The sequence below is a fragment of the Nothobranchius furzeri genome, chromosome 9 (assembly GCF_043380555.1).
Source record: "Nothobranchius furzeri strain GRZ-AD chromosome 9, NfurGRZ-RIMD1, whole genome shotgun sequence".
In the NCBI taxonomy this organism is placed as follows: Eukaryota; Metazoa; Chordata; class Actinopteri; order Cyprinodontiformes; family Nothobranchiidae; genus Nothobranchius; species Nothobranchius furzeri.
The window spans coordinates 23,221,620-23,234,089 of record NC_091749.1 but is presented as its reverse complement, the minus strand read 5'-3'; the positions used below and the strand labels follow the sequence as shown (position 1 = coordinate 23,234,089).

General features: G+C 41.6%; 1 protein-coding gene across 5 annotated transcripts in view; it reads right to left on the bottom strand.

The window, feature by feature from the left end:
* Window positions 1–12,470, bottom strand: part of ano1a (anoctamin 1, calcium activated chloride channel a) — a 287,143-nt gene that overhangs the window by 140,624 nt on the left and 134,049 nt on the right. For all 5 annotated transcript variants that reach the window (XM_070554713.1, XM_070554715.1, XM_070554711.1 and 2 more), the window contains exons 6-8: window positions 6,295–6,349; window positions 6,072–6,123; window positions 5,911–5,966 (exon numbers count right to left, since the gene is read on the bottom strand). In XM_070554713.1, coding sequence (XP_070410814.1) covers window positions 5,911–5,966; window positions 6,072–6,123; window positions 6,295–6,349 — 163 coding nt within the window. The remainder of the gene's footprint in view (window positions 1–5,910; window positions 5,967–6,071; window positions 6,124–6,294; window positions 6,350–12,470) is intronic.

Here is a 12,470-nt window from a genome sequence, read left to right as displayed (position 1 = left end):
CACGCTGCTTGCCGGCCACATCAGTTAGGTGCGTCACCGAGGACAAAACAGGTGATGCGCCCCGATCCACAGCAGCGAAACGCATCAGGCACAAATAAAAGACAGAAAACATAAAAGGAAATGAGCCGACATGAACGATGGCGTGTTAAATTAGTTTTTGAGGTGGCGACTCCTAATGAGATAATGTTACTGTGGCCGTGCTCAGGACGCAGATGTCTGGAGCGCGTCAACAATCAGAGCTTTGCATGCGCAAGCTGGTTACGGTCAGGATGGGGGTGAGGGGAAGGTTAAATTGCAAGAGGGTAAACGTCACAATTTGGTTAAATGGCCGTTTGACGGCGGGTGTCGGTACCGACGCTCTGGCACAGCGTGTCGCCTCCCGACGCGCAGGAGCTCGTCACCTGCTGACAGCAGGCTGCTGTCTTTTCCGAGGACTGCATCTTGCCGGTCATTATCACGTGACAGCGACTAGTCGATGACAGGCATAAAAAGTAAGTAAGTAAGTAAGTAAAAGTTTATTTATATAGCGCCTTTCACAGATATAAATCACAAAGCGCTGTACAACATGATAAAGATCAGGGCAAATACCTCTAACCAATAAAAACATCAGAAAAACAATAGCAGTGATAAAGTAGAAAATAAAATCATGAGTATAAACAAAGTGAAGGTGTGAACCCGAACAAAGCCATCTTTTTGAAACATTTAGGGAGGGAACGCCTGGATGAAAAGGTGAGTTTTTAGATGATTTTTAAAGACCTCTACAGTGTTAGAGAGACGGAGATTTGAAGGTAGACTGTTCCAAAGTCTGGGTGCAATAGTCTGAAAGGCCCTGTCCCCTTTGGTTTTCAGTCTGGTTCGAGGAACAGCCAGGAGGTTTTCAGATGTGGATCTGAGGTTCCGAGAGGTGGTGTGTGGGGATGAAAGCTCAGATAGGTAGCTTGGAGCCTGGTTGTTAAGAGCTCTATAGGTCAGGACTAAAACTTTAAACTGTATTCTATATTCTACCGGGAGCCAGTGGAGGGACTGTAAAACTGGAGTGATGTGAGCTCGTCTGCTGGATTTGGTTAGGAGTCTGGCTGCTGCATTTAGGATGGCTTGAAAGTCACTATAGAGCGGTGAAGTCGACTAGTGACTAGTTCATACAACCCCTGCTACTGCTCCCCAGTGTGTTCTGCAGCATAATCAGCACGTTCTCTTTGAACTTGATATCAAATTTTCGCCTCCTCTTCGTCTCCATACGGTTAAAGTTACCCTCGCGGTCTATCACTGGCAAATCAAAAGTGAGACGGATGACACAACCGCCCCCCGTACTTGTTTGTTACCACATTCCACCCGGCCACATTAAAAAAACGGCCATTATTCACCTCCGCCGACTCCGACACTGGCCAAAATATGATACCCGGCACTTAATTAAATACAGGCTAATATTAGAGGATTTACGGGATTTTCAAATCTTCATTTACCTCTAATCCTTTCTCTTTTTCCACCGAAATTACCTCCTTTGAACTGAGTGCTTTTGAACTGGCAATCCCCCCCCCCCCCCCCTCTGTCTGTTAATTTACCGCCCCCCAGATACAATAAGAACTTCATAACTGATTTCTCTGCTCTCTTAGCTGATATTTTCGCTCGATATCAACGTGTTCTCATTCTTGGAGACTTTAATATTCACATCTGCTGTCTGGAAAAACCATTCGTCACAGATTTTCTTAGTCTTAATTGATGCTTTCGGTTTGACCCAGTCTGTAAATGCTCCAACTCATGTACACACATACTCTCGACCTTGTGCTCTCATCTGGTATGTTGTTGAATGATCTATCTCTTAAAAGTCTGCTGGTCTGACCATATGCTTATTTCTTTTGATATTTTTTTTTTACCTGTTAACAATCGTTCACTCTGTCCATCACGTTCGTTACGGCGCATCATTAACTCTGAAACAGCAGGATCTTTTGTCAGTGCTTTTTCTGTGTCTGATCTGCCTAGTCAGCTTAGCCTGGATGATCAAATTGCTTTTTTTTTGATGATAAATGTCTTACAGTCTTAATTTCTGTTGCTCCTCTGAAACCTGCTCACTCCAAACATAAAGCTGACAATTGGCTCAACTCTCATACTCGAAGTTTGAGAAAACTTTGTAGACAGGCTGAGCGCAAATGTAAAAAAGACCACCTCCAGATTTTATATCAGATTTTGCAAGACTTCTGGTCCAAATATCAACAAGCAGTTATGCATGCTAGAAGCTATTACATTTCTAAAATTATTTCTGCAAACCGGTCCAATCAAAAAGTTCTTTACAAAACTATTAATTCAGTTCTCGTTCCTCATGAGTCCAACTGCTCAGTTTTTGCATCATATCTCCCGGATCAGTTTCTAGATTTCTTTTCTGATAAGGTTTCCTCTATCAGGGCTAGCTTATCACTCCCTCTGCACACCTTCCTACCTTAACCTTTAATACAGCGCCCTTCCTCAGCTTTGAACCTATTTCCCTTCCATGCCTGCAATCTTTGCTTCTGTAGATGAAACCATCTGGTTCCCAAGGCGACATCCTTCCTCCGCGCCTCCTGAAAGAGGTGTTCCCAGCTATAGAGCTCCGGACCCCACGTGACTCTCAGTTAGTGGATGCCATTTTGGCATGCAAAAAAGGTAAACAAACACGGATGTAACCATGAACATGAACGGGATCCGCTTGGATTTTACTTCGTCGGAGTTTACTTCACACTTTAAAACAGAAGAAATCGTTTTATATAGTCAGAAATTAAATAGACTAAACATCTCCGACCCTTACCGTGCCCCTGGGATACTTTTTAAAAACGCCAGAAGTCGTAGCGGACTTCTTACCGGCACAACACCGGACCTGGCCGGGGAAACCCCTTGGGATTCCCCCGGCCGGAGGAGCTGGGGAGAAGGTCTGGGACTCTCGACTCTACTACCCGCTCCGACGCCAGAAGCTGTCGGAGCGGACCGGCACAGCACCGGACCTGACCGGGGAACCCCTTGGGATTTACCCGGAGGAGCTGGCTCGGCGGCTGGGGAGAGGGAAGTCACGCTACTGCCCCAGCAACCCGACTCCGGATACGCGGATGAAAATGGATGGATGGACGGACAAATAACAGATTTACATGTAAGTAGTCTCGGTGACACAGATAATAGCAATCCAAAGTGCTTTTTATGTGTGATCTGATCAACCATTGCTTAAAAATTAAATACGGCTTAGCCGGTTAATTGCTGTCATCATAAAACACGTAAACGGCAGCACGCAGAACTCACGAGGCAACGTTTTACGTGATGTTTACTTGCTGCTATGAGTAATAAGACAGAAAAAGCCACGCCAAAATAAGTTTAGGAAGCCCACTAAGAATCATAATAAAAGCATTTAAAATAAATACCATACACAGTTGAGGAAACGTTGGTTTAAGTACCTGATATGAAGTGGTCGCTGCATAAGTGAAAACCTTTACTCTCGGATCCCACAGCTTCATTTTAGCCCGGTCACTAGCGCGTTTTATTACAATGATCCAACGTTTGCGGCGCTCCGGATCTTGGGGAATCCTGTAGATGTCTCATTCCTTATGTCGTCCGCGTCTGTTCTGCATCCTGGGGCACAACAGGAATCTACCATATTTCCCGTTTGATTGAGTTTTCTGACAATAGTAAATAGTCCAGCTGGCGGCTTCTGCATGCCAATATGGCGCCGTTTCGATTTGAACTGTTGCATGCCGGGAGAAGTGACGTCAACTCCCGGAGCTCTATAGGTCATTATATCCTACACTTTATCAATACCAGTCTTATTCCCAGTGTTGTACCCCCGTCTTCAAACAGCTTCAAAGAAACCAGGCCTTGACGCCTCGGTTCTTTCTAATTATCACCCTGTTTCCAAGCTTCCATTTCTGGCAAAAATTCTGGAGAAGGTGGTCTATGATCAGCTATCAACTCATCTAGCCGATCATAACATAATGGATGTCTTTCAGTCAGGTTTTCGACCCCTGCACAGCACTGAGTCCTCTCTCCTCCGTGTCTTCAATGACATTTTTATGGCTACTGATTCTGGCTCCTTTGCTGTGTTATTACTTCTCGATCTGTCCGCCACCTTTGACACCGTCGAACATGACATCCTTTTACTACGCTTAGAGGAGGTTGCTGCAATACGTGGTTCAGCCCTAACTTGGTTTAGGTCTTATTGAGATTTTTATCCTTTGTTTTAGCTCCTTGTGGTGGTTGTGTTTTGTTTTGGCCTGTGCAGAACTTTGGGCAGCTCCCATGCTGCATTTTAAACCTGCTATATAAATAAACTATGCTAACTATGCTATGCTATGCTTATTTGTCTAACAGGTCCCAACTGGTGGTGTTGAACAACATCTCATCTTGCTCTGCTCCCCTCTCGTGTGGGGTCCCGCAGGGATCTATTCTGGGGACTTTGTTGTTCTGTCTTTACCTCCTTCCCCTCAGCTTAATCCTAAAAAAAACACTGTTCAATATCACTTATATGCTGACGAATGTCAGAATTACATGTCGGTGAAACCCCAGCAATCCATCCAGCCTCTTCTAGACTGCCTACGTGATGTGAAATGTTGGCTGGCCACAATTTTTCTGCATCTCAATGATTCCAAGACTGAACTGATCCTGTTTAATCCAGTCAGATCTAGCTCATTCCAAACCCCAGATCTTTCATCTATTTCTCAAAATCTAAAAACCGTTGTGACAAACCTGGGTGTGAAGATGGATTCATCTCTAAGGATGGACGCCCAGGTCAATGCCAACTCTGCCATCTGTCCAAATTAAGAGCTGTTTTATCTAGAAAACATTTGGAATCAGTTGTTCATGCCTTCATCACGTCGAGGTTCGACTACTCAAATGCAGTTTTGCTGGGTGTCAATAAGTCAACACTTGCCCGACTTCAACTCATTCAAAACACAGCTGCTAGATTCCTAACACGTACTGACAGGCACCAGCATATAACACCAGTTCTCAAATCCCTTCATTGGTTGCCCATCACTTTCAGGGTCCAATATAAAATGCTACTTTTTGTTTTCAAATCCCTCCATGGTCTTGCCCCCGGTCCTCCACCCTGTTGCTCATCGAGGTCCCGAAAGCATGTTACAAATCAGGTGGACAAAGAGCTTTTCTCTATTGCGGGTCCTAAACTGTGGAACGAACTTCCAGTCACAGCTCGACTGGCATCCACCTTGGCAGATTTTAAGTCTAGACTAAAGACACACTATTTTACTCTTGTATTTAACAGTTAGCTGTTAGTTTGGCTTTTACTACTCTTATTTTATCATCCATTGTAAGGTTTTATTGGTACTTTTTTATTGGCTTGTCTTTTTTTATTGTTGGCTGTATTTTATAGTACTGTTTGATTAGCTCTGATTTTTGATGCGCTCCAAACAGCTGCGTCCTGTGCATGGCCACAGTAATATTCTTAAAATACCACCACCCAAAAAAATATAATATGTCCAGTCATATTCGCTCGTTCTTTCTTTCATTTGTGATGCGCGTTGCTGCAGCAGAACTCATCACCCATGCCCTGGTGACTTCACCTCACTGATGCAGCAGCACACTTGCGAACTCCCCTACTTTGCGGTCAGTAGATCCGTTGAATCTGCTTGGTTCAAAAGTAACTCATGAGGTGAAAATATAGGAAGCCAGGCAGCAGTTTCAGAGACAGACAGGACAGGAAAATAGTTACATGAAAAACAAGAAAACCAAACAAAGAGCTTGAAAAGGAAAATGCAGGTAGATTTATTCCTCTACACCTTTTTACCTTTCTAAAGCTATTTATAAGCATGTAATATTTATATATTTGATACAACTCAGATCACCTTCTTAACTCCCATACCCACGGTATTTATGGGCCAAGGCAAAACACACACACACACACACACACACACTCAAACAAAAAAACAAGGTGAAACTCACATCGTGCAGTGGAAAGGCAGACGTGTAGACGCTGTTAGCTAGCAGGCTGGTGATCCCTGTGGGACGGCACAGTCAGCAGGGTTAAGGTGCCGCACACACACACACACACACACACACACACAAGCATGCACAGGAAATGATAGATGTGATAGCTCCCTTACCCATGGAGTACTTGGCCTTTGTGCACCTTGTCCTCTTCAGGACCTCATAGACCTACATATACAAGAACAACCAGAGTGTAGCTTCAAACACCTCAGACACATGTCCTTCTTCCAGTCAGTTTCACAACATGAATTAATATGTGTGTGTGTGTGCGTGCGCGCGCGTGTGTGTGTGTGTGTGTGTGTGTTTGTGTGTGTGTCCATAAAGAAACTTAATACTTACAATTGAGCTTCTAGTCTTGCTGTCAAAGAATGAGTCTCTATCAGAGAGATCAAACCTGGAAAACAGACCTGGTTTCAGTTACAGAGCCAGAACAAAACTGCAGAGGCCTTTCAGAGATCCAGAAGGAATATTTCCGTAAAGCTAGATGTTATGAAAACACCTAATTAAATGTCTTAGAAAATTGTGATGTCTGGGTTGTAAAATAAGTCTGGCTGAATGTTTAAGGAGTTATCAAATTAATAATGAGAGTCTATACGATGACCCTTGTGAAGGGAGTTCTCGGTAGGTCCAGCTGGTTAGGAAGTCTAGTCGGCAATGGCCACGCCTAAAAAAATTGCTAGGAAGTGCAATTCCTTTTATTAACTGTTGTTTATAGTTTTAGACTAATCAGAACCTAACAAGTGAAAAATGGGCATTTACCAAGAAACCTCAGACACCACTCCATCAAACACTTACAAGAGGCTTATTCCACCTAATGTGAAGTAAATATGTTAAACATGTTTTGTTAAACTGATAATAAATCATTAAATCAACAAGTAGACTCATTTGGTGTATTTATTATTATTATTATTTCCAGAATAAACAATTACAATGATTAATTCATTACTGTGAAGCGGTCAGGATTATTAAAACACTTTAGATAAAAAATTCATTGTTTAATGTAATTTTTCTTAGCCTGTACAGTAAAGAAATCATTTTATGAAACATAATATATTTTTATTAAAAGGGAGCTAGATCAAAGCCTTCTCCTTTAAGAGGACCTTGGCTTTGTAGGCCCAGTAAGCCAGGAGATATTTCATTATCACTCATCGTAGTTATGGGTGACATGGGTGGCACACTAATGAAGCAGGCCTTGTTTACGTTACATATCCACCCCCTTCAAGGACTTGAGGTCCGAGTAGAAGCCCTTGAAGCAGTTGTAAAAAGGTCACCAGGAAAGAGATGAAGTGTTAGATCCCTAATGATGTGTAGTGCTTGGTAGGTCATTCCACTTCTGTGAAATGACATGTGAAAAGAGTCTGGATTGTCCTCAGCATGGTGTGGGCACTGCTAGCCAATGATCAATTGATGAAAGGAGTGGCCGAGCCATGATGTAAGCCTTTACGAGAGGATTCAGGTAGATGGGAGCTGTACCAGGACTTTGTAATCTAGTGCTAGGGATGTGAATTTGATGTGTGAGGCTAACAGTAGTCAATGGAGCTCAGTGAACAGATGGGTGACATGTGCTCTTTTAGGCTGATCATCGTCATCACCACCACCATCAACATAATCATCATCATCACTGCAATCATCATCGACATTGTCATCACCATCATCATCATCTTCACCATCATTATCACTTCAATCATCATCATCACTACCATAATCACTGTCATCATTATCATGATAAACATCATCATCATCACTGCAATCATCATCATATTCATCATCATCCAGTGTTTCCCTTACATAGGCGTAGCCGTGGCGGGCCGCCACGGCTAAAATCCCAGCGCCACGCCTACAAGATCGCAAGTTTTACTGATTTTTTTTTTTTTGTTTGAGCCGTTTCCCGAAGAAGCAGCGGGAACTACTCTGTTGTTGCTTGTGATCACAGTCAGCAGGCAGCAAGGAGGAGGATGCAAGGCAGGGTGGTTACAGCTAGGGATGAGCCGGATACTCATTTCAAATGAGTATCCGGTTCGGATAAAGCATTTTTGACAAATACGAGCATGAAACGAGTAAAACTTGTAAATATCTGTAATCGTGCTGAAGGAAAATCCTCATTGGGTAACTGACTGTCTTCACGCTCTGTGATTGGCCAGTCACATAGAGCGCCCGCCCCTCCCTACACACAAAACTGCAGCCGGGAGCTCAGTCCTTCTGGCCCATCCACGCACACACACACACACACACACCGTAACGGATCTCTCTGTGCTTGCTTCACTGTTGATCACGTTTCTTCAGTGCTCCCTAGGTTTTCTTCAGCTGCCTCTTTCGCTTGAATATTTAAATTTACTTTTTTCGTAACGTACGTGGTGTATTTGACAAGACAGAGCTGAAAACGGCTCGTGCATGCGTCGGTCACTGCCTCCGCTCTGGTTTTTTTATTTTTTATTATTTTAACTCTTTCCCTCTCTCACACACCTCAACCAACATTGTTTTGTTTAACTGTGTGTGGGAAAAATGCCAACATCGTTAGGAAAAAATCAGTTTAATCAAATTAAAATAAAATGGTTCTAGTATTTCATATTTCCTAGTTCCTACTGCATGAGTCCAGATGCATTAATTCATGCACTTAAATAGTAATGTTCTGATTTTACTGAAAAACTTGTTCTGTAATAGTTCCTTTACTATTGTGATCAAAAATATTTCATCTCAATTCTGAGGCTGCTCTGTAAATAGTTTTCAAATAAACAATACGCATAGCGACTTCTGATCAATCCTTATCAATTTCAGATTTAAAATAATGTATTGATGTAAACAACACCCACAAATTTCCAAATAATAAATAAGAGGTGCATTCATCTGTGTATCTCCTTTGATCCGCATTAGTGATATTTTCAGCACCAGAACAATGAAGCAAAGAAACAGATTCCTGAGTTTATGTTAGTAATTTTATTTATTAGGTGCATCTGACCTGTTCTGTTTTTCTCTGAAATGAGATCAAATCAGTGCTTCTATGGGTTGTCTCCTCTCTGCACTAGAAACATGTACTTTATTATAATGTTCACTGTAATGCATCTTGATGTTCTTAACAAATTAAATCAATCAAAGATATTGGTCAATAATGCCAAATATGTACATTTGTGTTTCAGTCATTTTTATACTGGCTTAAAAATACTTCATTAAGTCTACTAAGCAGGGGTGTAGAACGTTTTTAATAGGGCCAGCCCAGTAATGATCTTGGACCAAAATAAAGGGGGCAGAAAGTCAAATAAAGGGGGGCAAAAGGAGATGTTTTTCCAGATGCCAAGAAAAATTAAATGCCAAATCCACCCTGCAAAGTGTGTCACTGAGAGTTTAAAACAAAAATTATTTCTGTGCAAATATTGGTGTATTCACCTTTAATACTAGTTATTAAAATGCAGCAGTTGCTGGAATGGCGCAAGTGGAGTGCATCAAATAAAACAATATTAACATAAAGATGAGATGTGTCATATCATAAACAACATCATCATCATCATCACTACCACCACCACCATCAACATAATCATCATCATGCAATCATCGATATTGTCATCACCATCATCATCATCAACTTCACCATCATTATCACTTCAATCCTCATCATCATCATCATCATCATCATTACTAACAATCATTGTCATCAGCATCATCATAAACATCATCATCACTGCAAGCATCATCATCATCATCATCATCACTAACAATCATTGTCATCAGCATCATCATGAACATCATCATCATCACTGCAAACATCATTGTCATCGCCATCATCACCATCATCATCACTATCACCACCATCATCATTACCACAATCATCATCACCATAAACACCATCATTTTCACTGCAATTTTCATTGTAATGGAATGAAATGACTGTTTTCCACCTAAAAGTCATTGCCCCCTCTCCTCAGCAAAAACTAATCTTCATGAAATATTGCTCAAGGTCTCATGCATCTGCTTCTAAATTGTTTTCCTTTCCAGCCCAAGAGAAGAATGAAGACAAAGGACTCGTTCTTTTTAATAAATCAAAGAACTCTATTTTTAATAAGCTAATCAAACTAAGTGTTAGTTAATAATGAAATGTGAACCAATTTGTGAAATGAAAATATTAATTACTTGATATTATAATCCTAGAGAATATAATAAGTAATATAAGTTTAAATGTTTCCACTAGAGACTGATCACACGTAGCGTTAAGACATGACACATTGCTTTTACTGATCCAATCAGAATCTGCCAGATCTGACGGAGGCGTGGTTTTGGTGGTGCTTGGTAAATCTGTTATCTTTTCATTCGACCGTAACTCAAAACATCCGAAGTATAAAACTATGCCCACGTCATCTTTAATGCCAGTTCAAAGTGTTCTAGATGTAACAAAATGAAATGACTGTTTTCCCCTTCCTCTGACACAGGACTAGTCTGCATGAGATATGGTCTCAAGGTCTCATGCATTCCTTCTAACCTGCTTATTTTCAGCTCAACAGAAGAATGAAGAATGAACTCTTTTCTTTTAATTAATCAAAGAACTCTATTTTAATAAAGCTAATCCAACCAAGTGTTAGTCAATAAATAAGATGTGAACGATCTGTGAAATCAAAATATTAATTATTATAATCCTATAGAATATAAAGGTACTATGACTTTAAATGTTCCAAAAAGGACTGATTTCACGTAGCGTTAAAAGACATGACATTACTTTCACTGATCCAATCAGAATCTGACAGATCTGACGGAGGCGTGGTTTTTGGTAACTCTGTCAACTTTTCATTCGACCATAAACCATAACATCCGAAGTATAAAACTATGCCCATGTCATCTCTAACGCCAGTTCAAAGTGTCCCAGAGAAAGTGTCAGAGTGGCCAATCCTGATCTATACTCTTCAACCAAAAGAACCAACGACAAGCTGAAAAATGTGTTTTTGTTCCAACTGCTGCAACGGTTCCTTTCAGAATGAAAGCTGAACCATCAAGACCCAGGCTCGGGTCTCACCAGACGCCAACAAATTGTCGTGACCCGGAAGTATCTCAAGACGGGTGGTCAGTTGCCGTGGCTTCTTCTACATGCCCCGGCTCCATAAGGTCAAGCTGGACCTTTCCACCTCCTGATCTAGACGGGGACTTCCGCTCAGGGTACGTAGACCGGCAAGTGGCGTTGAATGTGTTTATGAATCTCCTAGTCACAGCTTAACGCGAAGACATCACCTTCAGTTCCCATCAGAACTAATTGCTTCTTCGAATTTGCTGGTTCTGAGCAACATCACACGTCATCCCACTCACCGTCTCATCCACCTAGGGCTGTAGCGAAGCCTCGAAGACGTTGACGGCTCGATTCTAAAAATTCGTCAACGTCAGATCCGGTAGTCGACACACCACGCCCACTTGTTGCATCCCCAGGAGTTGGTGAATAGAGGTGGAATCTGCCTGTTTTTCCTCTAGTTCGCCCTATTCTCCGCCTTCACTAACATCTCCACCAAATACCGAAGACCTGGAACAACGTCCGTCCGCTACTAGATTCCTTTCCTGTTTTGCCTGCCTTCGTCTCCCGGCAATGGACAACAACTTCCGGGTCAGAAGCGCTGCTTCATTTCTATCGCAGATGTAGAAAATCACCGGGAGCATTTCTCCCTTCATAAAGAAGCTTCTTTCAGACATTAGGAGAGCTGTTTTGGTGGTAGCAGTCTCTCCTCCATGGCTGGTCTGTTTGCTGGGTGTTTTGGTTTATTTATACTTGGTAAATCTAACTTATCTTTGGTAAAGGTACTGTTAGCATTTTCGCTAACAGCTTCTTGCGTTGGGATAAGCTGTTAAGTTTTGGTTTAGAGTTGATCTTTTTTGTGGTGTAGATCTCCCTTTTATTACATTTAGAGTGTTGTTGGTTTTCGGTTTAGTTTAAAATATCACCTTGAGTTTGGTTTAACCACCCAGTTTAGAGTTTGGACCCTTTGGAGATCCTTATTTTGGTCCAGAACCCTGTAATCTTTGCCCAGTGGGACATTCCAGGTTATTTGTACTTTTGTTTTAATTCCCCACAGGCAGAATTAGTTTTATTATTCCCAACCTGTGGATGGAAAAATTTATGTTTTTTTTTGTAGTTGTAAATAAACCTGATCATCATTTTAACTTTTAAAGAGCAAGTAACGTCTAAATTAACTTATTTTTGCTGATGAACTGTATAACTGAGTGTCTAGTGTTTTAAATGTGTGTATTCATTATTTTAGCATTTTGGTGCATTTTCTTTAAAAATTAAAAATTCTGCCTAAATACCACAGTATAGCTCCACCTTCAGCTTAAAACATAGAATTTGACTCATTTTGAATAAATTTTAGCCAATGGCTAAAGAGTAAGATACTACGTAAACCAGTAGAGTACTACGTAGCAGCTCTGTGCCAACGTTATAAAAGCATCAGGAGTCTCGGCCACGCCTTATGGCGAGTTGGGAGTTGGATTTGCAAGCGAGTTTAGGTTAGCCGTAGTTCAGCATTAGCATATAGCATTAGCATATCCTAGTC